This window comes from Xyrauchen texanus, chromosome 39 (genome assembly GCF_025860055.1).
Source record: "Xyrauchen texanus isolate HMW12.3.18 chromosome 39, RBS_HiC_50CHRs, whole genome shotgun sequence".
Classification (NCBI taxonomy): domain Eukaryota; kingdom Metazoa; phylum Chordata; class Actinopteri; order Cypriniformes; family Catostomidae; genus Xyrauchen; species Xyrauchen texanus.
Genome location: NC_068314.1, coordinates 31,844,716 through 31,864,034, shown reverse-complemented (window position 1 = coordinate 31,864,034; position 19,319 = coordinate 31,844,716). Strand labels below are relative to the sequence as shown.

Below are 19,319 nucleotides of genomic sequence, written 5' to 3'. Positions count from 1 at the left end.
TTTAACAAAATTGATAACATTCAAAATATCAAAATATAAAGGTTTTCTGTTGAAATGTAATTTTCTTAAAAATTGCTCAATTCTATTTGAAGGATTTTTTTATGAAATTGAAATGCATAAATCCTAGCATTGTTTTAGTGTGTTTTCTTGAGATTTTCCCCAAACATACAGTAATTCATTCATTTGTTTTCTAAATAAAACTGTTGCAGAGAGTTGTGCTTTAATGACCTTCTTATTTCTTATTTTATTAACTACACAAATGTAGCATTGCACTTTTAAGGTAGGTATTTAAAAAAATAACCATTTATATTCTCAGTACAATTATGTGGACCTGTCACTAATGATTATTCACATTTCAGTTCAGCTAAATACGCATGGCATGCATCTCATGCTGTCTTTGTTTTAACTTTTTTACAGGATGATAAATATGACTCTGGGAGTGTTTAGTTAGCCTGGGCGCCTATTAAATATCCTCAGAGGATGGCACAGGGCATTGTTTTTTTTGTTTTGTTTTTTCATGTTAGAGGGGCCTGAAGAATCACAAGCTATGAAAAGTTTTGTGCACAGCACAAATTGTTCCACATAGCAAATCTCCCTCAGTGCTCTTGAAGGGCCGATGGCTGCTGCTTTGTTATGCTGATTATTCATAAACGCTGGTTCTGTGGGTAGACTTCAAACCCCCTTTTCCCAGGGAGCTTTGGCAGTATAGTCGACTGTGCTATGATTTCAGCTCCTTTGGTCGGCCTCATTCAGAGAGCAAAGAGACAAATGATGTTGGAAATAAGCCCATTTTGTCTGGCTGTCCCTCGATGTAGCCGTGCTGAAAGGGAGACATTACTGGTTAAAGTCATCATAATTCTCCTCAGAAGGAGAATGTGAAATTCAATTAGAGTGGGCGTTGCATAACAACATGTAATGAGAAAATAATGCTATGAGCGAAGGCTGCGTGCTTTCTGGACAAACGAGAGTTAAAAGCCAGTAGAACTTGTTGTTTGGTTTGAGGAAACATTACAAACAAAAAATGCAAGAAGATTTTTAAATAAGATACAAATCACTATTTCACTATGCTAATTCTTTGTCTCATTCCACTCCCTAGTTCCCTATGTCGTGAATCAGCATATTGTGAACACGAATTCAGACATTAGCAGGGCGTTGATGCAATAAACACAGGGGGTTGTGCATTAAAACCTACATGGTTCTTATGGACAACATTGTTGTATCACCATTGGTGGTTTGAGGCTGGAGCTGTTAAAAAGTACAGTGCTATTATGGGCTGCATAATCAATCACATAAAGAATCAAGATTACAATTACAACTGTCACAATCAACTAATCTTGAGAAGTGTCAATAACAGCATTTAGGTGTACTCCCATTGCGTTCAAATTTTTGAAACACTTTACAGTGTAATTACCCAAGTACAGAGTAATAAATAATGTAATAATATGAAACAACATCCTTAATATGTAATTAACTTAAGGAGCAGCATGTACACATTGTAGTTATGTATGTGTAATAGACAAGAAGTATTACATATGTGTAACAGGCCATTTTTGTTAAATTCCTGGAACAGACTAATCTTTTTACAAAATATTGCTGCTTGTGCAGGATTTGCATGATCAAAGACTGCAACTGTAAACAAAATTACAATTATTACCAAGACAATTGCTTCTCAACATGTGATTTCCACATATATTATGGGTCTATTGTGTGTATGGGCATAAGTCAGGTTGTGCCAAAATTACTGTTCAAATGTTGCAATCTGTTCCAAGGAGATAAACATTGAAACATACATTTAAACTTGTGCTCGTCCTCGATACTTCATTTGGAGCTTGAACAGTGACTTAAAATATTTGAATCTGAATTTTGTTGATTTGAATTTGAACGTTTTTATTTGTGTATTTTAAACATTGTCATTTTTCTGATTTGAATTTTTTTTTCAAAGGTGAAATTAGCTGTAAATATTCAGATTACAAAATTACAGATTCAAATTTTCAGATTCAGAAGAAATTCAGAATTCCAAATACAAATCAAGCTCATCGGAATACCCGTTAGAATTCTCTGGCATGGTACGATTTTAACAAAAACTACAATGTACAAAACTTTTACAGCATTTATTAATCCTGGAAAATGTAAATTTTCCATTATACTGTACAATCCATTTTAACATTAAAAGTAAAAAAAAATTATAATTATGAACTAACAATTAACCAAAAATATTTATAAATAAACATGGGCTCGATAATTACTAAACACAGTCATTGGGCCGTGCCAGAGAATTTTCGGAGCTCTGTGATTGGCCAAAATGCTACTTTTGACTATTCTGATAACCTCTACTTTTCTCTGTGGAATAAAATAGTTAAACCTTTGGCCCAGTTCTGAATTAAAATTTGAGAGACTTGTATTTGGTGTTCTTAATTTCTTCTTAATCTGACATATTTAACCTGTAATTTAATAATCTGAATTTTTACAGAGATTTCCACTTCTAAAAACTGTAAAACCAAAAATCTGAAGTTTAAAAATACAAATGTAAAAAATACGGCATAAACATTTTACATTTATGTTAATTGTCACAATAATCAGGGCTTTTTAACAGACTCCAGAACCCACAGACCCCCCAACTTCCATTAGTTGTACCAACAGAGAGTTCCGCCCCAATTGCTGTGTCAGACTAGACAGCCCGCTACAACAAACAAAGGAATGTATTAATAGTGTGATTCCCTGGCCAGTGCACTGACAATAGAACAAGGGAGCAGATTGGGACACACTCTAAATTTCTCTCGTTCTATGAAAAATTCTAAATGTATTCTTTTGAGAGCGTGTCTGCAGGATATTAGATAAGGCTGCTGGAGACTTATGGGCGGCTCTCTAAGATAAAATAAAACATGGATGCAGAGCACTTTGCTCTGATCATTTCCATCTGTTCCCATGTGATTCCAGAATAAATCTGCACACACAGTATGACTCTGACAAAGGCTAACAAGAACCTTGCTGGTCTTCCTTATCAAAACCATCTGTAACCGTAACAAGGAATCCCAGCAATGTATGACAGCAGGTTACAAAAGGGCTGAAAACAACTGTAAATAAATAGTGTCAAAGTAAACATTCACTATGTTTAATGCCAGTAATAAAAGCACAGCGTGTCTCAAAAGTCTGCATTTTTTACTCCTAATCCAATTTATACCTGGAAATAGACAGATAGCATAAGGATTTGTAAAAGTGTGAAACAAAGAGATGTTAGAATATGTAATAACTCTTGTGACGCTGACCATGTTAACCATGATGTATATAACATGATCATCAGGTGTTGCACAAACTTGTGGAGGCCATGCTTTTGTCTTGTCATGTCTTAAATTAGAACCATTTTCAGACTCTTGAACCCCACTGTACCTTATCTTATTATTATAACTCAGCTAGAAAACTTGATCCTGTTTGGTCAGTTTCACTATTCAAATATTTTTGTATAATTGGTGGCCACTAAATTTGATGATTTACTGTTGTTTCAGGCAGCTGATTTCAGCCTGGTCTCATGAACATCACGTGATCAAGGCAACAATGGCAATGAAATGGTGTGCCTTTTTACACGTTTGGCTGCAGTTTTCCAGTGAAATGTCCAGCGGATCCTTACACTTAACCAATGCCTAAACCTAACCAATAGTGTCCAAAAAACTAAATGAAAAATGAAAAGCACACTAATTAATTTTGTGCCGCTTCTACGACACTCTCGTGTCACGTGTCCGATCGCCTGCTCAAAGGGATAGTTCACCCAAAAATGATAATTCTGTCAATATTTACTCACACTCATGCCATCCCAGCAGAATACAAACAATGATGTTTAGAAGAATATCTCAGCTCTGTAGGTCCATACAATGCAAGTGAATGGTGATCAGACATTTGTAGCTCCAAAAATCACATAAAGGAAACATAGAAGTAATCCATAAGACTCTATTGTTAAATCCATGTCTTTAGAATCAATATAAAAGGTGTGGATGAATATCAGATCAATATTTAAGTCATTTTTTACTCTAAATCTCCACTTTAATTTTCACTTTCAGATGTAAAAGTGAAAGAGAAAGTGGAGATTTAGAATAAAAAACCACACCTCACCCACACCTAATATATTGCTTCTGAAGATATGGATTTTACCACTGGAGTCTTATGGATTACTTTTATATTTGCTTTATGTGATTTTTGGAGCTACAAATGTCTGATCAACATTCACTTATTGTATGGACCTACAGAGCTGAGATATTCTTCTAAGAATCGTTGTTTGTGTTCTGCTGAAGAAAGAAAGTCATACACATCTGGGATGGTATGAGGGTGAGTAAATGATGTGAGAATTTTCATTTTTGGGTGAAATATCCCTTAAACAGGCCTCAAACCGCATACTTTATGGTTCAAAGTACAACACTCTATCAGGTGAGCTACCGCAGAAGCTAACATTGGAATAAGTGTGTAAATGTAGGTGGGTCTTTATTGCAAGCATTAAAATGTATAGTTTTTCAAATGATGCTTTATAGTAAAAGTGTTTCTATATCATAGCATTGTGTGAGTAACAGAGCAAAATATATGTGTTTATAAAGTAGTAATCAGCCGTTGTACTCGTGATTTGTGTGAAAGTGAATAAAACGCACAGTCGTTGAATCGCCTCTAGTGTTATTTACACCAGGAAACCACGAAGAAACGTAGAAATCGCCACGTAAAAATCAGTTTGCCAAAATGTAGTTATAGTAACGTTTATACTATGAGACTAGGTTGTACTCTATTTCCTACATAGCTTTGCTAGTTTTCTGACATAATAAAATTTGAACTCAAATTCAGATTTATTTACAGTATGTAACTAGCCATATATTAAGTTAGATAATCATGGTCTGAGTTTACTTTGCGATATTAACCTGCTGATTGGACATGATCCCTTTCATAATTAATTGCAGTAATTATGCACTTCATCTACTATGCCATAAATAGTGAATGCAAATGAAGAAAATCACTCACTGGCTTTCCTTGTAATAGGCTAATTGATCTGTTGTTGACTCAAACTGTTTTTTAATTATCGTGTAAATCATTATACTCACCCACCAATCAGCATCTTCCTCTCCAAGTACCACCAGAACTTCACCCTCACTAAAGGTGAGCTCATCGTGATGATCAGCCACGCAGTCATACATGGCTTTAACACGCCTCAGCCTCGACTTCATCTACAGGCGAGAGGATAACACGTGTGGTTGTAAAAAAAAAAAACATAATTTGGCTTTTAACAAATGTTGTTGTTTTTAAAACTGTCATAATTTGTTGATGGGTAACCACAATTATAAGGATCGTTTATCTACTGCTCATTACTACTGTCATGAATAGTTGACAGTCGCTTGCCATTCTCACCAGAGTTTTCCTGGGCAATGGATGAGCAGCAGTGTGGCAGGATGAAGAGGAGCTTCCGTTAGTCTCCAGGCTAAAGGAGCGTGGGGAGGTGGGGGAGCGGGCTGGGGTGTGCCGCCCAGCACTGCTGATAGGCTGTGGTGTTTGATACAGGAAGTGAGACAAGCAGCTCTCCCCATCTGCTCGAAATCCTGCTGAGATTACATTCACGACACATGATATAGCAAAAATGCATAAAGCCATGATATACACAACAGATTAATGGACAACAATGAAATACAGAAATAGCTGATGAAGGAAAGCAATTCACCTCGTTCTGGCAGTTCAGATAAAGAGTTCAGAGTGGGCGTGGTGTATTTGGGAGAAGCTGAGCTGAATGGAAAAGTCTGATCAGTAACAATTAGGGCTGTCAATAGATAATTTTCCTTTAATTAATCAAATTAATTGCAATTACTCACATATATGCATATTTGCTTAGGCCGTCAAATAACAAAAATGTTATGTAATAAATTGTTGAAATAATTATAAATAGTTATATTTAAATCATTATACATATAACATACTATAAAAGTAGTAATTCAGATAATAAAACTGCATTACTTTATTGTGACAGACGAGTTAAAGTTAGCATTAATAAGACAATAAAAAAAAGGCACTATATCGTTTATTTCCATATTATTGAACATACGCCTACCAATGTGGCCTACAGTCCACAGCAATCCATTGTGTAATTTAATTCTTCAATTTGTCCGAAACAGATTTATTATAAGGGTTTTTCTAAGGATGCGTCAGTGTATGCATGCATCAGAGGAATGCTTTTGGAGCGGCTCATTTTGGTTGCGTCTCATCAAACACAGCGTTTTTTTGTCACTGTGTCAAGTTAAACATAGTTTGAAACTTAGAAAACACGTCTCAAAATCCCTGAATTGAGAATTATGCTCCATTCAGCTGTGTTAAAATGCAAGAATGCCTTCTTATCTTGTGCTATTGTTAGTGTCAGTACAGCTGGAGTTTCGCTTATTGCCCCCTGCTGAAAACAGGTGGTACTTCAAGCTTGAAGGAATATTCATGAACGTCAGGCCGGGGTCTCCCCAGCCTGAGAGAACGAGGGAGGAATGTGGCAGGGCGGAGGGCGGGGCCGGGTTGTGGTTATACACACCCGGTCCCTTATCAGGCTAATTAAGCCTCCAAGAGGGATAAAGGCTGATGGCAGACGGTGGTGCGACGAGAGAGAGATCGTTTACAGACATGTGTGTGTGTGTTGTTGTCTTTTGTTTAAGTTTATAATTAAAATATTATTTATATTGTCATGTCAGTTCTCGCCTCCTCCTTTCCATTGAACTATGTTACAGCATTAAAATGTAAAATTGTATTCATGATGGTGTAAACTTTTGGGCTGTTTCAGACCTAGGCTGGAAACCAACCTGGATAGGGCTGTTTATATGGACTTTTTTTATCAGCATAAAAGCATGTGCATAATGGACACTTGCTTGCTTCTGTTTGAAATGTAACCATGCTATTTGTGGTATTTAAGCAAATAGCCAAGAGAGTTCAGCATTTCTGGCTACAACAGCAATCCAAGAACTTACACACACTTCTGGAAAGGTGAGTCTGGACCACCGAAGATTCTTGGACCTGCAGACACTACATAATCTGTACACAGAATATAAAAGGAGAAAGAAAGCATACTTTGAAAACAAAAAACTGACAAATTAACTTAAAAACACCTTTGACTAATGAACTTCCAAGACTTTTCAATGACTTTTCTTGTTGCTTGTGATTACAGGATAATCATTTTTCAAATTTTTTTTTATAGAGGGCAAATTCTAGCATCCTAATTTCTAGAGGTGAGCATTACTGTATAAAAAGTACATTTACTATAGACAATTTCCATGATTTTTAACCATTTTTATTATTTCCATGACTTCTTCAGGCCTGGAAATCCCCAAATTCACTGATGTATTAAGGTTTTCTTTAATAGTGGAACCCCTTGTCTAGCACGCATCGTTAGAGGGCATTGTCTGACTTTACACATACCTGTTGGTCCTTTCCATGTAGAATGGGGGCTGGGGGGTACCTGAGGGCTGGGCTCAGAGTAGGTGCGCTTGTGTCGGATGATAAGGGGGGGAGGTGGGGTTCGTTTCTTACTGATGCTCACTTCATGGTATGTCCAGCTGTCAGGTGAGCTCATAGGAGGGGGAGGAGGAGGGACGTTTGGGGCTGGAAAGGACATGAGGAGTGTAAACAGGATGGTAGTGAGAGAAGAGAAGAGAAGAGAAGAGAAGAGAAGAGATTTCTCACCTCTGACTCTGGGTGGAAGTGGCGGTGCAGGTGATGAAGGGGGTGGTGGAGGTGGACTGTCCAGGCTCAGTGTCTGAGAGCTGGGACTGGCTAACACCTCCCTGCGGTTTTCCCCCCGGGCCATTGCCAGCCTCCGGCCCATGTTGAACAGCCCCCCTCCAGCACCTCCTCCTCCACCCTGAGAGATGGGGCTCCTGTGATACATGCTGAACGGCCGTCCCAACCGCTCCTTCTGTACTGGTCCCAGCTACAAATACAGCAACGGAAGCATCACTGCTATCCCCAAATCATACAGCTCCTTCATTTATGCATACAACGTCTTTTTCTATTTGTACTTTATACAAGTCTGTTCTATTCGTGTTTGGTGCCGTGGTGGGCTTGTTTTGTCACCTTTTCCTCCAGGTCGTCGTCACTCTCATAAAAGTCATCCTGCCGTAGTCTCCACTCATATTCCACATGTACATGCATGTTGAACTGGTTGTTTTGTGATTGGTGGATCTGAGCACAACACATCAGCACATTAGAAAAAGTCGTTATGTGTGAATCAATACATCAACAATGCAAGAACCTCCTTGACATCATGACGATAAAAGCACTTCTCTTAAAACGTATGTATTATTTGAGCAGTAAATTTGTTTAAATCTTTGTTTTTACTGTAGTTTTTGGGTTTCGGAGTTTACAGCATTACATCGTCATGACAAGTATTTGCAAGATTGGATATAACTTTACACGGAAAAGGTTAGTAACCGATTTCATCATACTAAAATCATGTTAAAATAGTCACAAATGTTGTTGATTGAGGTTAAAGGGATGGCTCACCCAAAAATTTAAATTCACTTATCATTTACTCATTCGCATGCCATCCCAGCAGAACACAAACAAAGATTTTTAGAAGAATATTTAAACCCTGTAGGTCCATAAAATGCAAGTGAATGGTGATCAGACATTTGTAGCTTCAAATATCACATAAAGGAAACATAAGTATACATAATAACAAGTAATCCATATGACTCCAGTAAAAAGTCCAGTTAAATCCATACCTTCAGAAGGAAAATAATAGGTGTGGGTGACAGATCAGAATTGAAGTCCATTTTTTACTCTAAATCTCCACTTTAACTTTCACTTTCAGATGTGAACGTGAAACTAAACAGGAACCACATGTGACTTTCAAATGTAAAAGTGAAAGTGGACTTAAATATTGCTCTGTTTCTAACCCACACCTAAAAATCTTTGTGTTCTACTGAAGAAAGAAAGTCATACATATCTGGGATGGCATGAGGGTGAGTAAATGATGAGAGAATTTCCATTTTTGGTTGAACTATCCTTTTAACTTGTACTGATCCCAGAATATTCCTTTAAGGGGGTTGTTCAATTAACAGTTTTGTTTGTCACATTAATTGATTCATTGGTTTAAATTATCTTATTGTATGTATAAATTATACATACAATAAGATTTAATATTACTCCAAAAAAAGTTTTCTTCTGGATAATTTGGCCCCTGAAGAAAGAAGCTGAAGACCCCGGGGTTCAAAGAGTTCTGACTGAAATGCTGGAATGTTTTTTGACTCACCAGCTCCTCACACAGTGCGTGTTTCAGTCTCCCAGCCATGTCCAGCCCCGTCTCTCCATTGTCATTCTCTATCACAGAACAGCAATTATCATCAGCAGCACAATTATCTTCCTGCCTTTAGTGTAATTAACTTCTCCTGATGAGCCAACAGCTAAACCAGCCTTCGGAAGACTGAACAGAATAAGGCGTTTCAATTAATAATGACTAATAATGAATCATGCTACATATTTGGTTAAAAAAAAGACCATGCAACATTAGTAAATATAATGTCTTTTTTTTAAAAAGACAGAAAAAGCTGAAGTGCGTAATTTCAGTGCCACTTCTGTCACCAAACAGAATTGCAAAAATAATGACCATTTACTAACAGGTTTTGCGAACACTCCACATCTCCCATTGGTCGAAAAACAGTTAATCCCACCCCAAAACAACGCCATTGGACAAGCCAATGTTGCTGTGCTGGGTTGGTTGGCATGCTGTTTAAACATCGAGAAAATTACGCACTTAAGTTGTAAATGGTTGGTTGGCTTTGTTTTCCTGTCCTACTTATTTAACTTTCTTAAACGGATAGTTCTCGAATGAAACGAAAATTCCTCATTCCATCCCACATCTGTATGACTTTCTTTCTTCTGCTGAACACAAACAAAGAGTTTTAGAAGGACATTTCAGCTCTGCAGGTCCATGAATGGAACATAAGACAGCCGGTACTTCTTTCCTGTGTGTGCGGACATGACGTAGTGACGCAAGGATGAATGTCATTTTCCAGCGATTTTGAGCCAAATCAAATCCGACAACTCAAAATACAAATCATTTTTATAGGTTTACCGTAGTGAATCAGGGTAAGGTAAGGATATTGTTTTGAACAATGATTGTTGATGTACTCAGTCAATAATGGCAATTTGTTCATTTTTAACCCAAAAATCGTACATAGCGCAGCTTTAAATTTTGATAGGTTTTGAGGGACCTGGGAAACTCAGCCAGTGTTGACGCTGACTACCACCCCTGGAATTTCGCAAGTTCAAATCCAGGGCATGCTGAGTGACTCCAGCCAGGTCTCCTAAGCAACCAAATTGGCTCGGTTGCTAGGGAGGGTAGAGTCACATGGGGTAACCTCCTCGTGGTCGGCATAATGCGGTTTGCTCTTGGTGGGGCGCGTGGTGAGTTGTGCGTGGATGGCGTGAAGCGTCCACACGTAACCGCGGTAACGTGTTCAACAAGCCATGTGATAAGATGCGTGGGTTGACGGTCTCAGACACAAAGGCAACTGAGATTTGTCCTCTGCCCCCCGGATTGAGGCGAACCATTACGCCACCACAAGGACTTCCAAGTACATTGGAAATTGGGCATTCCAAATTGGGGAGAAAAATAATAATAATAATAATAATAATATATATATATATATATATATATATATATATATATATATATATATATATATTGATTGGTTTCTTACCCACACCTATAATATCGATTCAGAAGACATTGGTTTTACCACTGTAGTCTTATGGATTACTTTTATGCTGACTTAATGTGCTTTTTGTAGCTTAAAATTACTGGCACCCATTCACTTGCATTGTATGGACCTACAGAGCTGAGATGTTCTTCTAAAAATATTCATTTGTGTTTTACAGAAGAAAGAAAGTCATACATATCTGGGATGGCATGAGGGTGAGTTAACAATGAGAGCATTCACATTTTTGGATGAACTATTGCTTTAAGTAATTTAGGCATTGATGTATTTATATGTGTAACTTTGTGATCGCAGAATAACAAACTTATTCTCAATGACTTGAAGCAATCATGTCTGTGTTAGTTTTATGGTTTGAAGAGAGAGCTGGAGTGTCAGACTCACTGATATGTGTGTTGGCCTTGGCTCTGAGAAGAAGTTTAAGGCACTCTGTCTTATTGTGCTGACAACAGTAATGTAAAGCAGTGTTCCCTTTCGCAGTCTGTGCATCCAGATTATTACTGAAACAGAAGACATGGAGGAAAGGCAATTATGATGAAAATAATAAATATGTGCATCTGTTAAAAGGCTAAAAGCTCCCTCTACTCACTCTCTACCTCTCAATCTAGCTTTCACACACAAATATCTCTCAAAGCCACAATAAAGCTCAGACCGAAATTGACTAAAGCACTAATAGCTAATTAAGACGGATGTCCCACAAGAGCATTAGCCTCCCTAAAATGCTCCAGCTGCTATTGTTGTATATCCCTATTTGCTGTATTCCATGTTCCAGCATTCCGAAACAGCTGACCTCACTCTCTTCAAAACCACTTTTTAACTGACTGCTGAGTGAGTTGTGTGATTGATAGAGTATTTATATGATATTAAATTTACATTTACATTTATGCATTTGGCAGACTTTGCATTCTTTGGTGGGGTGCTTTTATATTCGAGGGTAATCTGGGGGGGCAATGCCCCCAAAGATCCGTCCATGACCACCACAATGCTCGAATGTTGTGTGTCTTTGCCAGGGTATTGCTTTGTTGTACCTAAGGTGTTCTTGGAGGTTGCTGGGTGTTCCTAGGTGGTATCATTTCACACAAGCTTTCTTAATCATAATACTGATAACCTTTAACTTACCAGTTGTGGAACAGGAAGTCAGCCACATGCAGTGATGTCCTGTCAACTAATAGGACGGCTAGGTGTAGTGCAGTTTCTCCCTTTTCCTGTCCCAAAAAAATAGGCTTTTAATAAAAGGGAAGATCTGAGATTTACAGGTAGGTGAGAATCTAATTAGCGAGACATGTGTGTGTGCGGACCTGTAGGGGGCAGGGCAGTGGCAGGCTGAAGTCTATTCTCTCAGCGTATAGCTGTAACAGGCTGAAGACATCCCGACTGCGCACTGCATCCTGCAGACATTTGCGCTTTGTTTCTGGCGAGCCATTACTACGGTGAGCAAACTGCCACTCTGCATACTTTGAAAGTATGAAGTCCTTACGTACTGCCCTGCAAAAACACACACACATTTGCATACATATCTTTGAGGGGACTTAACGTTCACATCCAATGTTCCATAAGCTAATATAATTGCAATAACTGCTGTTAACAGCAAATACATTTGTCCATTCATCTGCGCTGCTTTTTTTTGCTGAAAACTGTTTTCTATGTAAACATAAGCTAAACTGACATTTATACCATTGCAGCATGTCTAGCTGTTTTTATCAGCATCTTGAGCAAGAGAGGCATGCCTTTTAGACACCGTCAGTTTAAAAAGAAAGGCAACTTTTAAAACGCATCTTGCGACACCTGAGTTCTCTTTTATTCTTTGTGCTGTTTCTAGATTCTTTTTTTTAGCCTAAGGATGTGCTCGGTCTGAATGGCCCCTTACTCTTTAGCTTGTGATATATTTGTAGAGCAGAGCAATATGACTTTTCCATGAATTTTAAGATTTGTTTCTCTCATTATTTACTCACCCTCATGCCATCCCAGATGTGCATGACTTTCTTTCATCTGCAGAACACAATTTAAGATTTTTAGAATTTTTATATCTCAGCTCTGTAGGTCCATACAATGCAAGTGAATGGGTGCCAAAATGTTGATGCTCCAAAGAGCACATAAAGGCAGCATGAAAGGAATCCAACAATTTAATCCATATTTTTAGAAGTGATATGATAGGTGTGGGTGAGAAACAGATCCATATTTAAGTTCCTTTTTGCTTGGAATTCTTCTCACTGCCCAGTAGGTGGCGATATGCATGAAGAATGTGAATCACCAAAAACACAAGAAGAAGAATGTGAAAGTGATCAGTTTCTCACCCACACCTATCATATCGCTTCGGAAGATATTGATTTAACCACTGGATTGTTATGGATTCATTTTATGTTGACTTGTGTGATTAATTAATTGTGAATGTGGCAACTAGCGAAACGTCTGTTGAGACAACACCTTAAAAATGTAGGTTCAGTGCTTTACCATCACCCAACGCTGTGTGAATATCTACATTCATATGTAACACCCTGTGTAAACCGGACACGAGCAGCACGTCGCGACAAAAGCAATAGAACCCATTATAATCAATGATGCTGTCTACAATGGAAGTGTCCATTGCGGTGTGTCGTGCTGAGAGTTCCTTTTTGCACTGCACGCACAGGGGCAGATGCGCCGGGTGTATACATGGTGTAAGCGTTGAACTAAGGTTGGCTAACGGACTAAAGCTAGCAGCAAAACATCAAACTTCACGTTCTTCAGCTGTAAAACAGCGAATGCATCTGTGTAGAAAGAAAAAGTAATGTGTGTTCCATTTGAGATGATTCAACTCTTTGAAAGTCCATACACTAAAGGGCCGAGTGCACATACATCATTTGAGACACAACTCTGAATTCAAGGACACTTGTTGCAACAGGAACACAGAGTTTCCAACAGCTGAAAGCAATTGGCTGCAGTTTGAAGAGCAATTACAGGGCTGCTCATCACTCACATGTCACTCTCTGCTGATGGCTTCACAGAGGGACTGGGGAGATTGGCCTCCACAATTTCATTAAAACCTAAATTCCCCACGTTTCTCGCCAACTAAAGAGCAAAGGAGAGAAAAAGAGGCATACATCTGTGGATAGTGGTTAAAAAAATTGGAAACAACTGAAATGTGAAACTGTGAAAGAGTGGAAAACTGAGCTGACTAATTCATAATGCCTAGAGATGTTTGCAGCAATTTACAAAAAATACATAATAAAGGAAAACCTTCTTCAGCAATCAGCGAGGGGGAATTCAAGAATGAATTGCATCCGCTGGTAGCATCATTTATTTGCGTGTCCTGTCTGCATTGTTTTAGTACCAGATTTACTAAAAGGAATTATTCAAATCAGGTAACAGTGCAAACATGGCCAAAAAAATCCATACAGAACCCAATTTCCGATCTTGTGGAGGATGCAGTACATTACAATGATCAGGCATACTTTGATGGGACTGTGTAGTATAACTCCACCACTGGGTTCCTGACACCTGAATCGGCTTTTTTAAAGAATAGTTTACCAAAAATGAAAATGTAATTTGACTTTTTATCTTGAAACTCAAAAGAAGTTATTTATAGCAGAATGTCCAAGCTGCTTTTTCCATATAGTATAAAAAAAGTGAATGGTAACCACACGCTGTCAAGCATGATTTTCATTGTGCAATGACACACAAAAAGTTATCACGTGGCTTCAGAATGCTTAGAATATAGTACACAGGTCACATGGACTACTTCAATTATTCTTTATGGTGTTTTTTTATTTTTATTTTTGTAGTTTGACAGCCTCTGGTCCCCATCCACTTTTAGTGTGTGGGAGAGAGCAGCTCGGACATTCAACTACACTTCTACTTTGGTGCTCCACAGAGGAAAGATAGACATGCCGGTCTCTGTAAATTGGATTACTGGTGGTCAGTGTAAAAGATGCAGGTTTTTGTGGAAATTCTGCATGCAAAAGTGGCGCCGATGCTTGGTGAATTCTGTAAAACCTTACCAGCAACTCCGAAGTGGCGAGTTTGTCCAGAGAAAGTGACTGAATACGTGAATAGTGAACACCCATCTTCCGATGAATCCCTGAGCACTCAATACACGTCAGGATTCCCAGGTTTATGGAAATCCAAGTCGGATCTGAGGGCAGTAAAAAGATAAGAGCGCAGAGAAAACACATTTTATTATTATGACATCTTGAGAGCAGTCTAAGGTAAACTAATGTTTATTATGAAGAATATATTGCCTGACATGCTAGATTGCCTATTTACACCCCTTATGTAATTGTCAGTCAAGCATTATTCGTTTACACAGCAAATATAATATCATGTGGGAACCGCAGTTAGCTACATCTTAAAATTAAAAACCAATATGGGGCCTCATAAATGTTATTATATTGTTAGACTGTTTTAAACTGTTCCTGGTCTCATCTCAGTGATATTATTCACGAGCACACTGTCATGGTGCTTTTCACACCTATAAATCCTACTACACTCACTGGGTTTTAATGTAATTAAACTTCACTTAAAAACAAGTTTTGGTCAAATTTTATTGTTAGAAATAAAAAATGTTTATGCATATTGCAACCCTTTTCAACATTTAATCACGTGAACAAAATTGTAAATATCTACAATTCATTTTTCACTAATTACTACTAATGAATAATGCTAATTCTTAAAATCAGTCATTAGGTTTGCACAGGTAAAAACGTCAATTCTTGATATAAAAATTTACATCTTTACTCACAGAAATACCCATTCTTTATATAACAATTGGAATTTTAACAAAAGTAAAAAACATTTACTGATAGATTATCTGTAGCTGCATTTTCATCTGTCATTCACTCCTGTTGAAAATGTAATTACAGATATTTAGAATTTATTTCTTACTAGTTGAAATACCAATTTCACACATCAGCTACGTACTAAAAATAAAATAAATAAATAACTATAACTTTAAATCACTTTTCAAATCAGTTACTATCACATTACAGATATCTGAAATTACCATTGCCACTACAGTGATAACCAAATGACAGATGTCACAAATTAGCATTTTAATTAGTGAAATTGTAATTTTTAATGTCTATAATTAATTTCCTGCGCATGATTAAATGTCAGAGAGAATGTCTGGGAAAGTTCATAATGTTACCATTGCAAAAAAGTATTTTGGTGGATAGATAGATAGATAGATAGATAGATAGATGGATGGATGGATGGATGGAGAGAAAGAGATAGAGAGAGAGGGAGGGAGATAGATAGATAGATAGTTAGATAGATGGAGAGAAAGAGAGATGGAGAGATGGAGAGAGAGAGAGAGAGAGAGAGAGAGATAGATAGATAGATAGATAGATAGATAGATAGATAGATAGATAGATAGATAGAGGGAGGGAGGGAGAGAGGGAGAGAAAGAGAGAGAGATGGATGGATGGATGGAGGGAGGGAGGGAGAGAACGAGAGAGGGATGGATGGATGGAGGGAGGGAGAGGGAGGGAGAGAGAGAAAGAGAGAGATGGATGGATGGAGGGAAGGAGAGAGAGGGATGGAGGGAGAGAGGGACAGAGAGATAGATGGATGGATGGATGGATGGATGGATGGATGGAGGGAGGGAGGGAGAGAAAGAGAGATGATGGATGGAGGGAGGGAGAGGGATGGAGGGAGGGAGAGAAAGAGAGAGAGATGGATGGATGGATGGAGAGAGGGATGGAGGGAGGAAGGGACAGACAGACAGACAGACAGACAGATAGATAGATAGATAGATAGATAGATAGATAGAGGGATAGAGGGAGGGAGGGAGGGAGGGAGAGAAAGAGAGAGATGGATGGATGGATGGAGGGAGGGAGAGAAAGAGAGAGAGATGGATGGATGAAGGGAAGGAGAGAGGGAGGGAGGGAGGGAGGGATGGACTGGACGGACGGACGGACTGACAGACAGACAGACAGACAGATAGATAGATAGATAGATAGATAGATAGATAGCTAGATAGATAGATAGATAGATAACAAGGATGAAACTGAACAAACTATGATAATACTATGGTACTTTTTTATTGGTGTAAACATATTGCGATACCTAGGGCCCCACAGTCACAGCAAACATTGTTGCCAGGCATGCGACGGATATCCTCAGTGATGGCTCTTGTGAGATCCTCTACACTGTTCTCGCCACTTGTTGTCCGCTCATCCAGAGCCGCATTCAAAGCCTCCTGCTTACTGTTGGTCAGCACTGATATCCACCTGATTTTTCAGTAAGGTGCAATAACAAAGGTGGACATTAGAGGGCGACAAGAACTTTCCAATTGTAGAAAAGCTAGCAGAAATCTACACTCACCTAAAGGATTATTAGGAACACCTGTTCAATTTCTCATTAATGCAATTATCTAATCTACCAATCACATGGCAGTTGCTTCAATGCATTTAGGGGTGTGGTCCTGGTCAAGACAATCTCCTGAACTCCAAACTGAATGTCAGAATGGGAAAGAAAGGTGATTTAAGCAATTTTGAGCGTGGCATGGTTGTTGGTGCCTGACGGGCCGGTCTGAGTATTTCACAATCTGCTCAGTTACTGGGATTTTCACGCACAACCATTTCTAGGGTTTACAAAGAATGGTGTGAAAAGGGAAAAACATCCAGTATGCGGCAGTCCTGTGGGCGAAAATGCCTTGTTGATGCTAGAGGTCAGAGGAGAATGGGCCGACTGATTCAAGCTGATAGAAGAGCAACTTTGCCTGAAATAACCACTCGTTACAACCGAGGTATGTAGCAAAGCATTTGTGAAGCCACAACACGCACAACCTTGAGGTGGATGGGCTACAACAGCAGAAGACCCCACCGGGTACTACATCTCCACTACAAATAGGAAAAAGAGGCTACAATTTGCAAGAGCTCACCAAAATTGGACAGTTGAAGACTGGAAAAATGTTGCCTGGTCTGATGAGTCTCGATTTCTGTTGAGACATTCAGATGGTAGAGTCAGAATTTGGCGTAAACAGAATGAGAACATGGATCCATCATGCCTTGTTACCACTGTGCAGGCTGGTGGTGGTGGTGTAATGGTGTGGGGGATGTTTTCTTGGCACACTTTAGGCCCCTTAGTGCCAATTGGGCATCGCTTAAATGCCACGGCCTACCTGAGCATTGTTTCTGACCATGTCCATCCCTTTATGGCCACCATGTACCCATCCTCTGATGGCTACTTCCAGCAGGATAATGCACCATGTCACAAAGCTCGAATCATTTCAAATTGGTTTCTTGAACATGACAATGAGTTCACTGTACTAAAATGGCCCCCACAGTCACCAGATCTCAACCCAATAGAGCATCTTTGGGATGTGGTAGAACGGGAGCTTCGTGCCCTGGATGTGCATCCCACAAATCTCCATCAACTGCAAGATGCTATCCTATCAATATGGGCCAACATTTCTAAAGAATGCTTTCAGCACCTTGTTGAATCAATGCCACGTAGAATTAAGGCAGTTCTGAAGGCGAAAGGGGGTCAAACACAGTATTAGTATGGTGTTCCTAATAATCCTTTAGGTGAGTGTACATCAGTACACCCAGGCAGGGTCATGCATAAAAAGGTTACTTGTGACTTGTACAATGGTCCTGCTCTGAGAGAGGTAAGATTAGAGTTCATTGGCAGTTCTTGAGAAAGGAACTTTGTAAACAACTACTGCTGCCTTGCCTTCCTGTGCACCCAGGACAGATTACTGCACATTTAAGGGCTCAGGACAGTCATACATTTTGTCCCCATCATATGTTGTTTACATCACTTGTATACATATGAATGGGATAAAATTGAATGCTGAATATGGCGGCTGTAGGAACGGACATCCCGCCTTCACAGTTAAAAGAGTCAATACAATTTTTAAAAGAGACATTGCAAGTTTAATTGAGAATGTGCAAGCATACTGGCTGCATAAGCTGGGGAACTGCTTTGATGATAAAATAATACGAAAAAAGATACTGCATAACAGGAATGATCCAATTATACTGTGAATAACCTCTCTCAGATCCATTTCTGGAAAGGTATAATGTGTCTATCAGTAGTCACTTCTCTCCTCTGACATTTAGCTGAAGATAAACTAGTGGCTGTGGTCTTATATTTCAATCATCACACAGACAGACACATCAGAGGAAGAAATGTTACATATTTCTCTTTTTCTGCAAGAAAAGAGGCACTGTTCCTTTGTCAGTGTTGAAAGGTCAAATTTGGATAGTGTGTGTCTGAGGGAGAAAGATTATGGTGTGTGTGTGTGTGTGTGTGTGTGTGTGTGTGTGTGTGTGTGTGTGTGTGTGTGTGTGTGTGTGTGTGTGTGTGTGTGTGTGTGTGTGTGTGTGTGTGTGTGCCCAAATTATTAAACAAGCTATTTCCTATCTGACCAATTTCTCATCTGACAGTCACATGAGTGAACTAAGTGGATCAATGGCTGGCATAGTAAGTGAATTGCTCTTTAGAACATCCCAAAGAAGCTGTGTGAACTCAAGATACATTGTTCAATGATTGCTTGGTAGTTCTTTGTGGTTTCTATAGCATTGCCAGATGGTTACAGTGGTGTTCTGGATGGTTGCGATGGCATTACTAGATGGTTGCTAGGGTGTTCAAAGTGGTTGCTATGGAATTACTAGATGGTTGCTAGGG

The 19,319-nt window shown here is 38.8% G+C and overlaps 1 protein-coding gene across 5 annotated transcripts in view; it reads right to left on the bottom strand.

Moving 5' to 3' along the window:
• Positions 1 to 682: 682 nt before the first annotated feature.
• The window catches only part of LOC127632555 (arf-GAP with SH3 domain, ANK repeat and PH domain-containing protein 1-like), a 46,139-nt gene continuing 27,502 nt past the window's right edge, over positions 683 to 19,319 (bottom strand). The window contains exons 14-28 of one of the 5 annotated variants that reach the window (XM_052111192.1): positions 16,752 to 16,915; positions 14,687 to 14,820; positions 13,666 to 13,757; positions 12,008 to 12,194; positions 11,829 to 11,914; positions 11,094 to 11,209; positions 9,245 to 9,312; positions 8,065 to 8,172; positions 7,675 to 7,921; positions 7,411 to 7,593; positions 6,963 to 7,026; positions 5,684 to 5,745; positions 5,377 to 5,567; positions 5,073 to 5,195; positions 683 to 820 (exon numbers count right to left, since the gene is read on the bottom strand). In XM_052111192.1, coding sequence (XP_051967152.1) covers positions 746 to 820; positions 5,073 to 5,195; positions 5,377 to 5,567; positions 5,684 to 5,745; positions 6,963 to 7,026; positions 7,411 to 7,593; positions 7,675 to 7,921; positions 8,065 to 8,172; positions 9,245 to 9,312; positions 11,094 to 11,209; positions 11,829 to 11,914; positions 12,008 to 12,194; positions 13,666 to 13,757; positions 14,687 to 14,820; positions 16,752 to 16,915 — 1,900 coding nt within the window. In that variant the 3' untranslated portion in view covers positions 683 to 745. Of the gene's footprint in view, positions 821 to 5,072; positions 5,196 to 5,376; positions 5,568 to 5,683; positions 5,746 to 6,962; positions 7,027 to 7,410; positions 7,594 to 7,674; positions 7,922 to 8,064; positions 8,173 to 9,244; positions 9,313 to 11,093; positions 11,210 to 11,828; positions 11,915 to 12,007; positions 12,195 to 13,665; positions 13,758 to 14,686; positions 14,821 to 16,751; positions 16,916 to 19,319 lie in introns of those variants that run through there. The other 4 variants (XM_052111193.1, XR_007969119.1, XM_052111194.1 and 1 more) reach the window with 4 other exon arrangements.